The sequence below is a fragment of the Dermacentor andersoni genome, chromosome 6, assembly GCF_023375885.2.
Source record: "Dermacentor andersoni chromosome 6, qqDerAnde1_hic_scaffold, whole genome shotgun sequence".
Classification (NCBI taxonomy): domain Eukaryota; kingdom Metazoa; phylum Arthropoda; class Arachnida; order Ixodida; family Ixodidae; genus Dermacentor; species Dermacentor andersoni.
The window spans coordinates 178,457,223-178,477,770 of NC_092819.1; the positions used below are offsets into that span (position 1 = coordinate 178,457,223).

The window sequence follows — 20,548 nt, forward strand, 5'->3', positions numbered from 1 at the left end:
TGCCATCTCCGCTCAGTATGGTGCACTATGCAGCATACCGTAGTGGCCAAGACCTCGGCACACCACGCGTTTCAATTGCTGACAGTTAGGCCACCTGGCTGCCAGGTGCCCTGCACCCCGAGCTACTCGTCAGAGACTCCCAGACAACAGCCATCCCCATACTGTGGCCATGTCTTGCCTACAGGGGTCACTCGTGCAGTGCGCTGTCATAGAAGTGCATGTAACAGGTGTTGGAACTGTCGATGGCTTCCCAGACAGTGGCTCTAAGATAACCATATTTACTGAAGACCTTGTCCCATCATCTGCCTTGTCACTTTCGACAAAGCCTCCTATCTCTGTCGGGGGGGGGGGGGGGAGGGGGGGACATACAGTGATGCCCGTAAATACAACGACGACTTGCATTTCACTTGGGCCCATCTCTGCAATTGTAGATGTGACAGTGCTTCCCTGTAACCCTCTACCCTTGATCCTCGGAGAAGACTAGTTTAAAGCTGCTCAGGCAGAACTCGTTGTGAAGCCACCAAAACCCACAGAACTTCACCACCCACGCTGAAAAAGCCTTCCCAAGAATGTCTAATTCCGTGTTTCTCCACAGCCAGCCCTTGTTGGCTTCAACGCACTTTACCACTGGAGGCCTACAGCTCGAACCCCTTCCAGATAACAACCAACTGCCATGGCTGTCCCTGGCATGCCGTGAACCAATACTTGAGAACAACAGTGTCGGCAAGTCCCACCACTGCTCAGGCAACTCCACAACAGACGAGACAAGCTCCATCCTGCGTGGGGCAAAAATCGGTAGATGGCTCACCACAGGAGAGTCAGCTGTCATCCGGGAAGTCCTTGAGCAACATATGGGGCTCTTCGCTACTGACGACAATGACTTGGGTCTTTTTGAGGGAGCTGAACATTCCATTGATCTTGTCCTGGAGCTGTGCTGTATAGCCAACAACCGTACCATTACGCTGTTGATGATAGAGCATTTATTGAGCAACAATCCAATGAGCTCTTAAAAAAAGGTATCATCATGCTATCTTCAAGTCCATGGGCCTTTCCTGCAGTCGTTTCAAGAGGCACCAAAAAGTGCCTCTGCACAAACTAAATTCCTCTCAATAAGCAGACCATCAGCGTTGCCCAGCCGCTTCCCCGTGCCGAGGATATTATGGACGACATCGCTGGATGTTCCCTCTTCGAATCCTTAGACCTGAAATTTGCCCACTGGCAAATTCGAGTATGCAAGGAAGATCAGCCTAAGACATCATTTATCACACACCATGGCACCTTTCTGTGTACTACTAGTGAATACCATTTAGTCTAAACAATGCCCCTGCAACCTTTCAGAGAGTCATGCAAAGCATCTTTCGACTACTGAAGCCGCGACATGCGAAATGTGGCGTCTGCGTATACCTTGATGATATCCTTCTCTTTGTCCCCAACTTCCTTGAGTTTGTGGACTTGCTACAGGAAGTTCTTAGTCTCCTTCTGAAAAGTGGCTTCAAGATCACACTCGCCATATGCCAGATTGCAGTCCCATCCTTGACATTCCTGGGATATCTACTCTCCCAAGAAGGCAAGCAATCATACCCGGCCAAAGTTGAAGTAAATTTTGAAGATGCCTGTGCCAACGAATGCTAAGTCCATGCTATCCTGGTTACAGATAGCAAACTTTTACAGGAGATTCATCCCCAACTTTGCCAAAATTTCAGCGCCTCTTCAGGCAATTGTCAGAAGTGGGACCTTCAAATGGACTCCAGCCTGAGAATCTGCCTTCGAAGCCCTTCGAACAGAAGTTCAGCTCCCATCCTTGGGGATTTTGATCCCTTTTGCCCCAACTACTGTGACAACAGATGTCTCTGTCCTGGCACTTGGTGCTGTGCTGTCTCAATGTCAGGGCACTCATGAGATTGTTATTGAATATGCCAGCCGAGCGCTCTCAGCTCCAGAAAAGAACTTGCACAGCAGTGTTTGGGAATGTTTGTCAGTTCATTGGGCCATCTGTTTGAAGTTCCGTCCATACGTCATATAAACGGGAAGTTTTTCCTCCTGACGGATAATTGGACTCATTATCATCATCAGCCTGGTTACGCCCACTGCAGGGCAGAGGTCTCTCCCATACTTTTCCAACTACCGCGGTCATGTACTTATTATGGCCATGTCGCCCCTGCAAACTTCTTAATCTCATCCGCCCACCTAACTTTCTGCCGCCCCCTGCTACGCTTCCCTTCCCTTGGAATCCAGACCGTAACCCTTAATGACCATTCGTTATCTTCCCTCCTCATTACATGTCCTGCCCATGCCCATTTCTTTTTCTTGATTTCAACTAAGATGTCATTAACTCGCATTTGTTCCCTCACCCAATCTGCTCTTTTCTTATCCCTTAACGTTACACCCATCATTCATCTTTCCATAGCTCGTTGCGTCGTCCTCAATTTAAGTATAACCCTTTTCGTAAGCCTCCAGGTTTCTGCCCCGTACGTGAGTACTGGTAAGACACAGCTGTTATACACTTTTCTGTTGGGGGATAATGGCAACCTGCTGTTCATGATCTGAGAATGCCTGTAAAACGCATCAACCCCCATTCTTATTCTTCTGATAATTTGTCTCATGATCCGGATCTGCGGTCACTACCTGTTCTAAGTAGATGTATTCCCTTACCACTTCCAGTGCCTTGCTACCTATCGTAAACTGCTGTTCTCTTCTGAGACTGTTCAACATTACTTTAGTTTTCTGCACATTAACTTTTAGACCCACCCTTCTGCTTTGCCTCTGCACGTCAGTGAGCATGCATTGCAGTTGGTCCCGAGTTACTAAGCAAGGCAATATCATCAGCGAATCGCTAGTTACTAAGGTATTCTCCATTAACTTTTATCCCCAATTCTTCTCAATCTAGGTCTCTGAATACCACCTGTAAACACGCTGTCAATAGCATTGGAGAGATCGTATCTCCCTGTCTGACGCCTTTCTTTATTGGGATTTTGTTGCTTTCTTTATGGAGGACTACGGTGGCTGTGGAGCCGCTATAGATATCCTTCAGTATTTTTACATACGGCTCGTCTACACCCTGATTCTGCAATGCCTCCATGACTGCTGAGGTTTCGAATGAATCAAACGCTTTCTCGTAATGAATGAAAGCTATATATAAGGGGTGGTTATATTCTGCACATTTGTCTATCTTATGATTGATAGTTTGAATGTGGTCTATTGTTGAGTAGCCTTTACGGAATCCTGCCTGGTCCTTTGGTTGACAGAAGTCTAAGGTGTTCCTGATTCTATTTGCAATTACCTTAGTAAATACTTTGTAGGCAATGGATAGTAACCTGATCGGTCTACAATTTTTCAAGTCTTTGGCGTCCCCTTTCTTATGGATTAGGATTATGTTAGCGTTCTTCCAAGGTTCTGGTACACTCAAAGTCATGAGGCATTGCATATAAAGGGTGGCCAGTTTTTTTAGAACAATCTGCCCACCATCCTTCAACAAATCTGCTGTTATCTGATCCTCCCCAGCTGCCTTCCCCCTTTGCATAGCTCCCAAGGCTTTCTTTACTTCTTCCGGCGTTACTTGTGGGATTTCAAATTCCTCTAGACTATTTTCTCTTCCATTATCATCGTGGGTGCCACTGGTACTGTACAAAAATCTATAGAACTCCTCAGCCACTTGAACTATCTCATCCATATTAGTAATGAGATTGCCGGCTTTGTCTCTTAACACATACATCTGATTCTTGCCTATTCCTTGTTTTTTCTTCACTGCTTTTAGGCTTCCGTTCCTGAGAGCATGTTCAATTCTCTCCATATTATACTTCCTTATGTCAGCTGTCTTACACTTGTTGATTAACTTGGAAAGTTCTGCCAGTTCTGTTCTAGCTGTAGGGTTAGAGGCTTTCATACATTGGCGTTTCTTGATCAGATCTTTTGTCTCCTGCGATAGGTATCCTGTCTAACGGAGTTACCACCGACTTCTATTGCACACTCCTTAATGATGTCCATAAGATTGTCGTTCATTGCTTCTAGACTAAGGTCCTCTTCCTGAGTTAAAGCCGAATACCTGTTCTGTAGCTTGATCCGGAATTCCTCTATTTTCCTTCTTAACGCTAACTCATTGATCAGCTTCTTATGTACCAGTTTCTTCCGTTCCCTCCTCAAGTCTAGACTAATTCGAGTTCTTACCATCCTATGCTCACTTCAGTGCACTTTGCCAAGCATGTCCACATCTTGTATGATGCCAGGGTTAGCGCAGAGCATGAAGTCTATTTCATTTCTAGTCTCGCCATTCGTGCTCCTCCACGTCCAGTTTCGGCTATCCCGTTTGCGGAAGAAGGTATTCATTATTCGCATATTATTCTGTTCTGCAAACTCTACTTATAACGCTCCCCTGATATTCTGTGGCCGGAACAGCCGGCCAGGCGCAGATCACGTGCATTCCGATTGTCCAAGGTTGCGCAGACATTATTTAGTTTGAATCGAGCGAACTCGAGTGGCTCTAGAGACTAGGAAAAGCTTAAGCAGGTGTGAGGCGGGCGCGGCACGCTTAGCGTGGGAAGCTCGCCGGAGTAACTATCCCAAGGAGTGCTGCTCATGAGAGCGAAATACGTTTGTCTAATTATAATAACCCTAATATTACTACTTTCGAAAAGAGAATGGCGCAGAGGGCTTTACTACGAGTGCTATGACTGATAATTTTCTATATATTGTTACGCATGAAAAAACGAAGACCGGTGAATATGCTTGCGGTCCCGAGTGCGGCAAAGAAGAAGAGAACGACGCTGTGTTGATCGACCAGCTGGCCCCTCTTGCGCTCACCTTTGCAATCTAAAGTAAACGGTCCCCTTCACCCATAATGGTTATAAACGGTCTCCTTCGCGCGTGACAATGTGGTGGAGGTGCGGGGTACCGCTCACAACAATGGAACCGTCACTGCCGCAGCTTCGTCGAAGCCGTCGACTTGCCGGCCTATCGCCATCAGCCGTGACCGTCTTCGACATGCTAGAAGGAGCCGCTCCGAGGGCAGCGCCTAGGAGTGCCCTGCCATACTACCAAGTTCCACCCACCTTCGGAGGCAAAGCGGGGGATGATGCCGACGAGTGGCTCGTCCACTACAAACGAGTGAGCAAGTCCAACGGGTGGGATGCAACCACTCAGCTCACCAATGTGGTGTTCTCCCTGACCGATACTGCCCTCGTGTGGTACGAGAACCACGAGGACGTGCTTACGACGTGGGAACATTTTGTTGACGAGCTAAAGGCGTGTTTTGGGGACTCAGTCGCCAAAAAGAAGCGTGCGGAGCAGACACTGTCGCAACGGGCGCAGCTACCAGGTGAGACATGCACAACATATATAGAAGAAGTGTTAAAGCTGTGCAAGGTGGTCAATGCTCTCATGTCGGAAGAAGATAAAGTTGGACATTTGCTGAAAGGAGTGGCTGAGGATGTGTACAATTTTCTAATTGGAAAGGAGAGCCTCAGTTCTGTGTCCGACGTCATTCGGTACTGCAGAACGTTTGAAATGCTCAAGATGCGTTGGATTGCGCCAAAGTTTGGTCGGTTGGCAAACGTTACGACGGTTGCCAGTGTGGACACGAGTCCTTGCCTCGACCTTCCTTCGACCATCCGACAGATTGTCCGCAAGGAACTTTCCCGCCGCGAAGAGTTGTTGCATTGAACTGTTGACCACCATGGCGTGTACACGTCACGTGAGGCTATGACGGTGCCACATTCGGCCCCTTGGCAACCGATGGTTACCGCAGTGGCCGTAGACTACAGCGCAGCCCCACAGTCGAGGATGACAACACGCCCTCCGACTCCGCGCTATGACGAACGCGCTCAGTGCACGCCTTCTCGACGCCTGATGTATCGTCGTGACACACGCCATGAACCAACCCACTACACGCGGGAAAATTATAATATCCGCTTCATCGAGGAACAACCAAGGTTTCGACCTCTCCCGGTGTGTTATTCCTGTGGTGTCCCGGGTCATATATCGCGGTTTTGCAACCAGCGTATGACCACGTGGTATGGCCAGCCCTCAGAGTTTTCTCGGCCCTCCGAACGGCTGCACGGTGCCCCGTGGCCAGCACACGTATCATCTGGTGACGAGTATTGGCTGAGCAGCTCCCGGAATCGCTCCCCGGCATGTGACAGGAGTTTGATACTCCCACCGCAACGTCGTGCTCCCCGTTCTCCCTCACTGCGGCGTCGCACCACCTCCCCTTCTTCACCAGAAAACTAGCTAGCGCGGCCGATGGAGGTGAGGTCGCTGGAGACGTGCTACTGACAGAAATACCTCCTGTGTTGATGCTGAAAAACAAAGTGCGCGTTCTTTTAGATAATGTCCCTGTGATTGCTCTGGTGGACACAGGCGCAACAATTTCGGTCATGAGTGTCTCTTAAACACGTGTTAGGGCGAAAGGGTTTGTTTAAATGGGACGAAGATTGAAGGTTTTGTGGAGTGAGTGGCGAGCCGTTGCGACCTATTGGTGTGTGTAGTGCTGACGTGTTTTTGGGAGGCCATGTTATTACGACAGAGTTTGTAATTATTCCTCAGTCGACCCATGATGTTATTCTCGGCATGGACTTCTTGCGGGAGTGTGGTGCTACTGTCGACTGCTGCACCGGGAAGGTATTCATAAGTGGTAGGATTCCATCAGGACGCCTGGAGAACCCTGTAGATCGCGAAACTACACTGTGTGTTTGTGGTGATACGGTCATACCTGCACCATCTACCGTTTGCGTTCTCGTTGTCCGTTGCGGCGCCGATTCCGACAGCTTCGAAGCTACCATAGAACCGATGCACTTTAACTGTGTGAAGAAGAATGTGTTGGTGCCACATTGTGTGGTGTCGATCAAAGGCGGACGCACTGGCTTACGGACCGTAAACTGTTCTAAGGATCCCGTTATACCATCAGACAGCATGAAATTAGCCTTCGCCAGGGAACACTCGTCCTTATCAGTGTCTTAACTTACAGATGTGCCGGAAGAACCTGATGGCCACAGTTCGGAAACAGCCTTTTTGTCGATGGTAAAGAAATCGCTCAGCACGAGTGAACGCTGAACGTTAGTGGGTGTGCTCTCGAAGCACGTTTCAGTATTCGACTTTGCGCAGAAGGACAAAATACCTCCAATCCCTGCGTCTCGAATGCGTCATACCATCAACACGGGTTCGGCAAGTCTGATTAGACAAAAGCCATATTGTGTTTCACCATCAGAGCGCCAGATTATCAACGAACAAGTGCACGAAATGATGAAAAAGGGAGTCGTACAAGAGTCAGCGAGTCCGTGGCCAGCTCCAGTGATTCTTGTTAAACAAAAAGATGGATCTTGGAGATTTTGCGTCGACTATCGCAGTTTGAATGGTGTAACAAAAAAAAGGACGTGTACCCACTCCCATGTATTGATGACGCAATAGACTGCCTTCATTCCGCCTCTTACTTTTCCTCAGTAGATTTACGATCCGGCTATTGGCAAATTCCGATCCATCCTGACGACAAGGTGAAGACTGCCTTTGTAACCCCTGACAGGCTTCGAATTTAATGTGATGCCATTTGGATTGTGCAACGCTCCGGCAACTTTCGAGAGGTTTATAGACACTGTTTTGCGCGGCTTGAAGTGGAACATCTGCATGTGCTACCTCGACGATGTCGTCATCTTTGGCCGCACCTTCACCGAACACAACTCGTGTCTGGATATTGTCCTGAACTGCATCAGAAACGCTCGTCTGGTTTTTAACTCTAAGAAATGCCACTTTGGTGACTGCCAAACCCTTGTGCTTGGGCACCTCATCGACAAGGATGGCATTCGCCCTGGTCCCCAGAAAACAGCAGCCGTTGAAGCGTTCAGTGCACCGCGCTCTGTCAAGGAGCTCCGTAGTTTTCTGGGGCTTTGTTCCTATTTCCGCCGATTTATTCCTAAATTCGCCGACGTCGCGTATCCGCTGACATGCCTGCTACGAAAGGACACCCCCTTTGAGTGGACTCCGCAGTGCGACTCTTCTTTTCGTCAGTTGAAGTTTCTGCTGACGTCGCGACCAGTTCTTCAACACTTCAGTCCTTCAGCTCCGACGGAACTCCATACGGATGCCAGTGGCATAGGTATTAGTGCCGTCCTAGTTCAACACTACGGTGACCGCGAACACGTGATCGCATATGCAAGCCGCTGATTAAGTAGGCCCGAGCAGAATTACACTGTCACGGAACAAGAATGCCTCGCACTAATATTTGCGGTTCAGCGGTTTCGTTCTTACCTGTATGGACGCCCCTTTACAGTGGTCACCGACCACCACTCATTGTGTTGGCTTGTGAATCTTCGTGACCCGTGTGGCCGCCTTACGCCTTGGGCGCTCCGATTGCAAGAATACAGCTTCACCGTCTCTTATAAGAGCGGTCGACGACACGCTGATGCGGACTGCCTCTCGCGTATGCCACTTAGCACTACGGACTGTGACGCCGATGACTTCGATCCCCTCGTGGCTTCTGTGTCACCACGTTTTCCAGACTTCGACTGCTTCAAAGCCGAACAGCGAAAAGACGATAAATTAACACCGGTCTTCACCGCTACGACCGCCTCGACGACAGCTAACCATTTCTGTGTAGATGATGGACTCCTGTATAAGAAGAACTTTTCCAGCACTGGCGCATGTTTTCTCCTAGTGGTACGGGAGAGCCTTCGCACAGTGATTCTGAGTGCTATGCACGACGACCCTACGTCTGGCTATTTAGGTTCGGTGAGGACGCTCTACCGTATTCAGGAACGCTTTTATTGACCTGGAATGCGACAGTCTGCTGAGACGTATGTGGCCGCTTGTGGTCAGCGCCACAAGCGGCCATCTACTGCTCCAGCTGGTCTCCTGCAGCCTATCCCGCCTCCAAGCACACCTTTCCAACAACTGGGCATTCACTTCGTAGGCCCATTTCCAAAATCAGCCAAGGGAAATCGTTGGATAGTTGTTTGCGTCGACTACCTCACACGCTACTGCGAGACGGCGGCCGTGCCCTCTGCAACTGCCACTGACGTTTCAACATTCCTGCAGCAATATGTGATCCTGCGACATGGTCCGCTGCGCGTGATCATCAGCGACCGTGGACGACAATTCACAGCGGACGTCGTGGAGGAGCTGCTTCATTTGTGTGAATCCCACCTTTGTCACTCGCCACCATACCATCCACAAACGAATGGGCTTACGGAGTGCACCAACCGAACAATTGTAAACATGCTATCTATGTATGTTTCATCCGACACACAAGAACTGGGATGACGTACTGCCTTTTATCACGTACGCGTTCAACACCGCCAAGCTCTAGACTACCGGCTATAGCCCTTTCTTCCTGCTCATGCACGGGCACCCCGGTACACAATCGACGCTGTTTTTCCTTTCTGTAGTCACGAAAATCCAACTGTCGCCGAGACTCTCTGCATTGCCGAAGAGGCTCGTCGTATTGCTCATTTGCGCATTTTGGCATCGCAGGACAGATCGCCACCGTCCAGTACGACATTCGCCACCGTCCAGTAACCTATCGCCCTGGTGATTTAGCCTGGCGGTGGACTCCAGTACGGAAACGCGGGTTATGCCAAAATCTTTTGGCCACCTACGATGGACCGTTTGTTATTATTAACAGACTCACGGAAGTCACGTATAACATAGCTCGCCTCACGGCGAGTGGTAGAAGAGCTGCCAAGACACAAGTGGTCCATCTCGCCCGCTTGAAATTGTTCACGTCAGGACAAACGGATTGACTCGCCCGGCGGGCTTCGTCTGCGACGAGAGGAATGTTACGCATGAAGAAAACGAAGATCGGTGAACGTGCTTTCGGTCCCGAGTGGGACAAAGAAGAAGATAACGACGCTGGCCGCTCTTGCGCTCGCCTTCGCGACCTAAAGTAGACGGTCCCCTTCATCCGTAAGGGTTATAAACGTTCTCCTTCGCGCATAACAATATATATATATATATATAACGAGAAGAAAGGGGGTTAACCGAGGGGCCCGATTTTTATTAGTCATATCATAAGAAGCCAACAAACACTGACACTAAGGACAACATAGGGGAAATTACTTGTGCTTAATAAATGAAATAATATATATTTCATTCATAATTCATTTCATATTTCATTCATATATATATATATATTGTGGGGATGCCCGACTCTCACGCATCCCCTGATATGCCCGCGGCGGTCGGAGTGGTTGAGGCGCAGTACGAGAGATGGCGCGAGTGTTCCGCTCCTAACGCCACCGACAGTCCGGGGCAGCAGCGCAGACGATGTGCAGGTGACGGCAAACCAGGGGTGACTCCAATCACGCTGCGTACACTCAACACACTCGGCAAACACTAAAGTAGTGCAATGGAGAGGAATTCTGCATGCGCACCGCCCACGTGGTACAATGTTCGACTCGGCTAGCAAAAGATCGGGCAGCTACTCAGATGCTAAGTTCACGTGAACGAAGCTTGCTTCCTTGAGTCGAACGAGTAATTTCAATTCGTGCGAGGCTAAATAGAATGAGGGAAGCAACTTGCAACACCTCAACGCCACGGTCCACCAGGTTGTGTCCCTCCACGTGCGACAGGCAGCTTTGTAAAGCCTTAGGCCTAAAGCATCGCTACCCTGACAACAACCGGCATCCAAAAACAACACCCAAAATGAGCGCAAAACAGGCAGCTGACAGGAGGCGTCACCTTTTTGAGGTGGTCCTACTTCGCTCGGTGCACACAGCATCCGAGTTGACGGCGCCCACCGTCCCAGATGGTGTCGGAGCGCCTGGTGCCAGGCTGCAATACCAGTCAGCCCGTAGTGGCACCCGTGGCCCGCGGCAACCCGGCTCCCAGAGCCGCAACTTCATCAGAGTCAAAGAGATAGAAGAAGCTATTTACATAAGAAATTCGGACCACCCACGAGGCTTCCGTAATCACTCGCTTCAGGCTTGCGAATGCTCCGCGGGCGCTAAGCCTCGCTCTCCCAGGATGCAGACCACGTGGCTCTCGTACCAAAGAATGTCATTAAAAAAAGACACTTGAGAAAAGGCTTAGCATGTTGACATGTTCAAACACAGTTCAGCCACCGTCGCCTCGCTCAAGAAAGCATGCCGCCAACGCTAGCGATCAAAATCCACACTAGCCCTACGCTTCGGTTCAAACAAAGGTCTCGAACGAAGCAAAACTGTTAAATCTATCGTACGATGCCCCAAGAGCCCCACGTTGGGCGCCAGATGTGGCATTCTCCTCCGTGCTCTTGGGACAAAGGAACGACAACACAGTCGTGCAAACAATCACAAGGGCATTTATTGCACCTTTCATAGATCAATGCCAGCTAGCCGAGTTGCTATCCACAAAACATGCCGATGGGCGCGCAACAAATCTAGAAATCCGACTCACCGCGACCGGATAGCGAGCGAATATGTTCGCCCCATGCTGGATCCCAACGCCTGGTCGTTCGCGTGTATGGTCACGCGAATGGTGGCGCGTTCGAAGGCGGCCACGGGAGACAGTCTCGCAGAAGCATGGATCGGCGCCCGCGCGGGACGTCCGCGCCGCTCGACAATCTCGAACGAAAGAGGAAGCGCCTTGTCTTTTGGCGCCCAAGTAACCCCGCCTGTCGGCGGCATTAGCAGCGCAACATTCGCGCCATCTCTCGTACTGCGCCTCAACCACTCCGACCATCGCGGGCGCCAGGCCACGCGAGCCGTGCTGGAAAACAACATATCAGGGAACGCGTGAGAGTCGCGCATCCCCACAATATATATATATATTCATATATTCATATTCATATTTCGTTAATTCATTTCATAATAATATCTAATTCATTTATTTAGCGCAAGTTTTTATATATATATATATACATATATATGTGTAGTCATATCCTAAGAAGCCAACAAACACTGACACCAAGGACAACATAGGGGAAATTACTTGTGCTTATATATATATATATATATATATATATATTCTCATTTATAGGATCGAATGCGAGTGCTGTTCATTTGTTTCGGCGTGTAGTAGTTAAGAGAACGAGTTTAAGGAAGGAAAAAAAAAAGGAAAAAAAAAATTTCTCAACATATTTTCAGTGCCGTGGTTCTAAAGCGCACCCGCTGTAGAGGAACGGAAGGAGATATAAACGTGCGTGGCCATGGTACGCATGCGAAAAACTGCCTTAATAAATTTAGAGACTTGAGAAAAAGTTACGTTAACCACAGATAACATGGCGATCAGCACTGCCTCACGACAAATATTAAGCCCTCTTGCCAGTTTACGGGCATGCTGATGGACCTGGTCGAATTTGACTTTACAGTTCAACACAAGCCAGGGAAACAGAATATTGTTGCTGACATGCCGTTATGTCTTTCGTGCACCATATTTGATTCCGTGACAATGTTGCATCAGCTTCAACAAGATGACGAAGAATGCTCATCCATACGGCAACAGCTGTTAACCAACAGTGAAGGAGGTGCTGACTTCCTCATTGTGGATGACATCCTGTATCATTGTACGCCGTCCTGCTTGAACACCATTGTTGCCCCCTCTAAGCTACGCCAGCCCATTCTTGAAATGGCTTACAATGACATTGGACATATGGATGCAAAGCGTACACTTAAGAAGCTGCAAGCTCGCTATTGGTGGCCACACATGACCTCTACGGTGACTCAATATGTGCAAGGCTGTCAAATTTGTCAAGCTTACAAACGTCCTACCACATGAAACGTGGGAAAAATGTGATTTATGCCAACAACTGAAGTTCCATTTAATGCTGTTGCCATGGACCACATTACAATGCCTATCGGCGACAGCAGTGGGTACATCCTGAATGTCATCGACTTTGCTACCCACTTCATAGTACCTGGTGTGTGTCCACAGCGAATGCTAAGGAAGCAATTCAGCACTTGTATTCTGTATTCTATCCCTATGGCGTTCCTGATGACTGTTTGTCAGATCATGGCCGTGCTTTAGATTCCCATGAATTTTAACATTTCCTCAGACTTCATGGCATTCAACAGCATTTTTCTGTTCCCTACCGTGCGTCAAGTAATGGCCTTGTTGAGCGCAGCATTGCAACTCTCGTCTCGGTGCTCAAGAAAATGTGTAGCGCTGAACCTACACTTTGGGACACAAAACTGGCTGCAGCTGCCTTCGCCGTCAACACAACAATCAATGTAGGCTTAGAATTTTCGCCCTTTGAACTATTGCACCGCTATGTTCCCAAATTGTCTACGGTGATGAAATTCCGCTGTCCAGCCACAACTAGCTTTGAAACAAGGGTACTAAATCTCATGGAACATCGTCTTAAAGCTCAGGACAAGTCAGTACGTGCTCAACAACACCGAAAACGTCACTACGATGAGTCACATCGTGGTGCCACATTTCACATTGGACAATACGTCTGGCTTGACTGCCAAGAACCTATTACAGACGACACAGCCAAGCTCTCCCCCGTGTTCAAAGGCCTGTATAAGATTGTCAATCAAAACACTCCCGTCACTGTCGTGGTTCGTTGAACTACTGCCCACCCGTCCAGCACATTTTCAAGAGACAAGAGAATCGTATATTCAAGCCAAATCAAGCCATTTTGCCCGCTGTACTTCGACCAAGCCCTTGTGAACCTATTAGCAACTCCGCTTGCTGTGTGATCTGATTCTGCTGACAGTGAAAATGATGCAGAACTGTCTCCTACGCAATTCATGCCGCCCATCCAAGCTATATGCGATGAAGAACCCTGTCCCCAAGCTCCTCCTACAGGTGCTAACTGTGTTCAAGGCCCTACAATAGCAGCAGAGCCTCATATTCTCAGTCGGCTGTGTCGTCATATTTGCCAACCACGATGGCTTGATGACTACGACGTCTAATGCGACACATTCTTAGCAACACCAACATCACCAGCCCCAGCCCTGTGCTGCTTCCAAGACAGTGTTTTCTTCTGCAGAACATTACGACCATGGGACTTGGTCGCCAAGGAGTGGGTGGGATGTGAGGTGTCAGCCATCCCGCACTGCCTATCTCCTGTGTCTCTGGACAGATGGCAGCACTCGCGGCTGCTCCGTTAAGCATTTCGTCCTCAATTTGCTAGAGGGCGCCTGGTAAGACGCCAGCAGAGACTGCCGTGAACTGGGTGCGTTGCCTGTGGAGTGACCGTTTTGTTTGCGTGTGCGAGCGTCGCCCTGTTGCGCTGCAGTGTTTTCCGTTACTGTCGCCCTCGAGGAAGACGATCAACACAGTCTTTGATAACACGATTCATGTCCTCATCCTTAGCCCTTGAAGCTGCATTTCTTAGCCCTTGAGCAGAGCGTTTCAAGCTTGTCTATTTTCGGGTGTGAGCAGTACTTGCGTACCCAATGAACGCAAGGAATGCGAAAAGGCAGCCTCTGTTGTTTGTTCACTCTGGGACGAGGGCCTGAAACTGCTCCTTTCGGACAAGGAAGGTAGCCCCTGCAGCAACCTATCATCTGAGCAAGCCCTGAGCAGCCACTTCAAGGACGCAAGTGCATGAGCATGCCGCTTTACTGAAAGGGAACCCGTACAGTCATCTAGCTGTCCACTGTAAGACGTGTGGTTGCACCCCGATCTTTAAGAAGTGTGAAATAATTGGAAGATATAGTGAAAAGTGTGCACGGGAAATCTTTGAAGCAATTTCCATATTCAAAAGTGGCAACGCATGCGTCAGCTCTGCATTACTGACGCTCTCAACAAAAGAAATCGATTATCTTCTTGGCTGACGCTTATCCTTCTTATCCTCCTTTTTATGTTCTTTGTCACATTCATGATGTATTTATATGCTGCTTCTGCAAATAAAGCATTTGGTTTCTCAGCGCTCGGTCCTGTTTACTCGCTCGTCCTGTGTCACGCAGTTCCTGTTTTCATTCTAAAGATGAGCCAACCAGCCTCGTTGAACACACTGCTAACGTTCATAATTAAATTTTTCCAGATCAACATGGTTTTCGCAAAGGATTGTCCACCATCACTCAGCTTATTGAACTTGTACATGAGCTTTCTAGCACAATTAATTCCCGTGGCCAAGTTGATATAATATTCTCAGAATTTGCAATGGCCTTTGACAAGGTGTCCCACAAAAAGCTTTTACTTAAAATCAGTGTTACCTTCAAAAATTCTGCCTTTATACTGTGGCTCACTTCCTACCTTGCACATAGAGAGCAATATGTTCAACTGGGACATCAGCAATCTAGTTTATCTCCCGTGGTTTCCGGGGTGTCCCAGGGTAGTGTCTTAGGGCACCTTTTATTCCCAGTTTTTATGAATAATCTGCCAAATGACATCACTACCCAAATAAGAATGTTTGCCGACAACTTACAATTTATTATTACAATCCGGAATTAAAATGTGAACTTTTGTCCGAACCTGCATATATATCATCTCGTACTGACCATCGGCATAAATTGGGCGTTCCACACTGTCGCACGAACCTATTTTTTTATTCATTTATTCCTAAAACTACCAATGAATGGAATCATCTGCCGGCCTCAATTATTAACATAACCGATACATCTGCTTTTAGAACTACTATTGAAGAATACTTTTGTTAATCCGCACTTTCTAATTTTTTTCTTGTTATTATTATATCCTGTTATCTGCACATGCTGTATATTTAGTTCCGCTCCCTTCTGTAACGCCTTCGGGCCTTGAAGGTACAATAAATAAATAAATAAATAAATAAACTGCTTATTGTACAAGAGAATAGAGTCACCAGGTGATCAGGGCGACCTTAATCTTACAGAAAATTAAGAACTGGTGTGATTAGTGGCAAATGCCGCTTAACCCAACTAAATTGATTTTTATGTCCATCTCTAGAAAAAAGAATATTCTGAATTTCTCATACAGTATCAATGGTCATGAACTTGCTCGAGTTAAACAATATAAATGCCTAGGTCTTACATTTACACCCGACTTGCATTGGAATCTTCACGTAAATGAGCTTTGTGCAAAAGCTAACAAAGTATAATGGGGTCTGAGATGTAACCTGCACTGTGCCTTCCCTGAAATTAAAATTTTAGCTTACAAAACCTTGCTAAGACCCATAATTAAGTAGGCAAAAATAGTATGGGATCCCTTCACCCAAAGTAGCTGTCTAAAACTAAAGAAGGTCCAGCACCTTACTTCTAGGTATATATTTAATAAATACTGCTATTTTCACTCTCCAACTGAATTATGTAAACTTGCAGAGCTCTCACCTCTATAAAAACGTACCAAGCATGAAAGGCTTAAATTCCTGTTGTTAGTAATTCATAACCATGTTAAAATAAGATATGACAAGTACTTCCAAATCAAGACACAGGAAACACCACGGCACAGACACAGTCCCGTATTTATGACACAGTATGTATATAGTGCCTCCTTGTACAGTGCACAATGACTACTTCAGGTATAGTTTTTTTCCCTGGGCAATTCAGCAGTGGAACTCCTTGCCTCATTCAATTGTACAAATAAAATCAGTTAATGCATTCCTGGAAGTAATACATTGCTTTATGTACCCTGATGCACCTTGATGTTCCGTACTAATATTGTCATATAATAAGTCAAAATGTGCTCTGTAATTATATTGTGAATGCATTTCATATCAGCAGTGCTGCTTCATTTTCTTTTTTTTTTTTCTTTTTAGTGCATTGTTCAAGTGCACTAATGCACTTCTTTGTTTATGTATGTTATATCCACTCCTATAATAGCCCGTCATGGACTGACAGTATCAACAAAAAAAATTAAAGAATAACAAAGTTCTGTCTCATTCAGAAAATTTTGCCAAGGCACTCGGGGAAAACCTGGAGAACTCGGGGAATTTGGAAATGTCAACTTGGTAGACACGCTAAAACTGATAATCTCATTGGTATTCATTACAATAGAAATTAACTAATTCCTTAGTTTCGAAGGAAGAATGTGCCCGATTCTATTCAACAGAAATTTTACAAATAAAATATTTTGATGACTTGGGATTTTTATGGCGCAGCAGCCATGCAGACTGTAATGCGCCAAAAATAAATATATATATATATATATATATATATATATTTTCCAGACCTTCATGCACTAGAATTGAGCTGTAATCAGCGCTGGCATACTTATTTGGTGTTTCCATTAGCCGTACTGCATAGCTGATTTCTATGTACCCAAGTTATGGGTAGCTTGCTACGTTCTTGTTATGCAATGCTAGGAGACTCCTGAGCATATGCAGCAATGTATTTTCTTGTCCAAAATTTGTAGGCATTACATTTCGTGAACACTTTTCTGAGATACAATATTTGATTCGATTCGAAGTCTAGTATTTGGCATTCGCACACCCTTATTCTTTAAGTAGACACTAAAGAAAAAAAAAAAAGAATTTCTTCTGTATCAGTCAATTACTCTTCTACTCTATCAAAAACACCACTTTTACCATGACAAGATGCTTGGTAAGCCAGAAAAAGCGTAATAACAGAGGATGGATGGCAATGCCACCATGCAGTTCCCACACCAGCTCATTTCCACAATGTTATTAGTTATGACAGCGCCTTCTATAGGGCCTAGTTTATGTTTTATCGAGGAATATAGACTACATTGATTTCTGAAGGAGCTAAAGAATGGACATGGCGAGTTTTGGAAACTTTTGCTGAGCCAACATGGCCTAAATACAAAAAAATGCCTTAGAATCTGTGACGTCACAGTGACGTACGAGCGTTGGGGATTTGATGTGAAATTTAAAAAGGGAAACTTTGAGCTTCATTTTCTCTTCTAATAATGCGCCTACTATTTTGAAAAGAATGCCGTCTAAATTTTTTGAGTGTTGTCCCTTCAAGGTCGAAGAATTCTTTAAATCTCCTTTCTGCACCTTGGTCGGCGTCGGCGCTGTTCCTACCCAAGCAGACAGGCTATTGTCATGGTAACAATTCATGTGCGAATTGAGCGTAAAATTGTTTCAGTTCGTACTCAAGTAAGCGCTTTAGCTATGCAAGCTCATTCCTCTGAGAATGTGTGACTTGACCACTTTTATCTGGAAAATGTGATTGCTGGTTGCAGTGAAAGGCTGCATATGTCACTCACTTAATTACTGATGCTTTATTTCACTTATTTACAGGTGGCTTTCATCAAAACCTGGATGCAAGCTTCTAGTAAAGCTGCAGTGTGCACTATACTATGACATTCTTGTGCACCGCTAAAATAGAACGAAGAAAATAATTTTTTGTTCCAATATCAAGTTATGTGCAAAGGTTTACCATTTGCAAATGCGTTACTTTGGCACTTTAAAACAAAATAAAAACTTGAAGGGACTATTGGCAAACTTAACTTAAAAGCTGATTGTTGTGACAAAGCATTGTTAATGAGGAATCACTGCAAGAGCGGTCAGGTGTTTCTTTCATGTTGCCTGGCTGTTTGAGAGTTGTACAGCCCTGTACAACTGCACTCGCATGTTACACTCAGTGTATGGGTTGGTGTAGCCACTTGAGAGAAGCTGCACATTTTGTGGTGTCTTATTTGCCTTATTAGTTTAGCACGTACAGCTAAAGCATGGAGAAGGCTAACGAAGCTGGACCTTGCAAGTCCTGTTGGCTGAATATTTTGGTGCTGCAGTTTGGCAGGACCCTTACCCCTGGAGGGCTGTTCTGGATGCTGACCTTTACCGTCGGACTACCGCCGTTCCCCGCACGGACTCTGATGCCACGGACACAGGCAGCGAGCGCAAGACACCAGCGACTGTTGTCGAGACTGCCTGGGAGGCCACATTGGACACACTGATCAAACAGGGCCTGGCATTTGTTGACTCCGCTGAGGTAGGAAAAACGTTCAGTTGTTTGTCACATTGAATGGGCACTATGATGCTTGTTGAAAAAGCTGAACACTTGAGAGTTGTGAGTTCACCTCATCTCGAATGCATGAGGTAAATTTCGGAAAGGTACCCACTTAGACAGTATTCAAATGCCAAGAAAATCTCATCGTTATGAATGAAGTGCACAAAAACAAGTAGAGGGGACGAGCATCCTAACATTTTAACCTTTAACCCACAATCCCAAACAGCACTTGCCATGGGAGCTTGTATTGTTATTGCCAAAGAGGAGTTGCAGTCGATCATTGGCTTTGGGTTCAATTTTCCACATTATAGGGTGGTAGAAGTGTGTGAAAGCATGTAATCAAGTATCAACAGGGTGTCTACCAAGTTGACATTTCCAAATTCCCCGAGTTTTCCAGGGTTCCTCTTGTGTGACACAGAACTTTGTTTTACGTCAATAAAGGCTGAAACTATGTCGCCCGATGCTGCCACTCTCTAGTAAGCATGCTAAAAAATGACTTAATCCAGTTTGAATAATGAAGAGTATCATTTATTTAATATTTCAAAAAATCTGACTCAATGGGTAAGTAAAATGCACAGCGAACAAAATAACTTTGAAAAAAAAAAAAAGGTAAAGCTCATTGCAAATCGAGTGGAAGATTCTCATATACGAATAAAAACTAGATGCATACATAAACAAATGTTTTCGAATATCCAATTCAGTCACGAATTATGATCGACTGTCGATACATATGTGTGAATCATAGGTGGTGCTTGAGGCTCCGCCGAAAGCAAATCAAGGTGATAGAATGACTCTTTGAGCATTTTATGATGAGTCAGTATAATTACAGAGTAACTATATATTTGAATATTGTAATGTCAGTCATGCTACGCTTCTTCATAAAAAGGATTAAATCCCCCGCTCGCATTACATGCACTAGTTATTCATTAGCCTTAAGCATTTCAAGAAAGAAAAAAAATTTATATATTTCAATGTTGCTACCGACATGCCCCACATCAAGCGTCACATAAAACAAGGTAGTGTGTTCACCAAAGTGATACTCTGTAATGATACACATCACTCAGAAGCAAAATGGAAGTAATTTAGGTTAACAAAACGTTCAATTTGCCATAAGCTTAATGTTCATGCTCTATTCCTTGCTACCACTGCATAGAAATGGCATAACTAGGTCGCGTCTACAAATGTGCACGCTGTGACTGAAGGTGATATGAGCTACTTTTATCAATTTATAGCAAGCTCATTGGTGTGAGACCCGAACTTTGTCACAAATGAGATTCTCAACAGCTGGTGTGTCAACCTCAACTCTCCTGACATACTCTCAGCCCGCGCACAACACCTCAGTGTTGCATTTCACTGCTTTAGTGAGTTTATTTCAAATAAGGTTTGGATGAGGAACACCTGCATTCCAGTGTCAGCCAACACTTTGTTTTTGAGCTCAAGCTCCTTGAAAAAAGCAGCGGCAGGCTTCCTTTCCCGTTCATTCCTCAATGTGTAGGTCCTTTTCTTTCTCGTCTTCCTTCTACCGCGCTTTCGCCCCACGGACCATTCAAAGCATCCTCTTCATCAGCTGTACAGTCAACATTAGATTTTTCGGACTCCCTAAGGGCCGCGAAAACGTCCGTAAAATCTGGCAGTCGGTAAAAATGAATGCATGTCTTTTACTGCCATTAAAAGCTCAAATCGCCACAGGCACATCCGAAAAGGCCTACCATGATGCTTATTAGGCATATCGGTGCCTGTACTGCGACAGGAGATGGTGGATGGAGACGTGTATAATTAAGGAATAGATACTGTGTTCCGTGACAATT

General features: G+C 46.2%; 1 protein-coding gene and 1 pseudogene across 1 annotated transcript in view; both read left to right on the plus strand.

The window, feature by feature from the left end:
* LOC140218906 (uncharacterized) overlaps positions 1 to 14,458 on the plus strand; it is a 31,434-nt pseudogene extending 16,976 nt beyond the window's left edge.
* The window catches only part of LOC126523919 (uncharacterized), a 359,924-nt gene that overhangs the window by 217,072 nt on the left and 122,304 nt on the right, over positions 1 to 20,548 (plus strand). Inside the window, exon 14 of the mRNA XM_050172335.2 lies at positions 18,523 to 18,722. Within this exon, the coding sequence (XP_050028292.2) occupies positions 18,523 to 18,722 (200 nt within the window). The remainder of the gene's footprint in view (positions 1 to 18,522; positions 18,723 to 20,548) is intronic.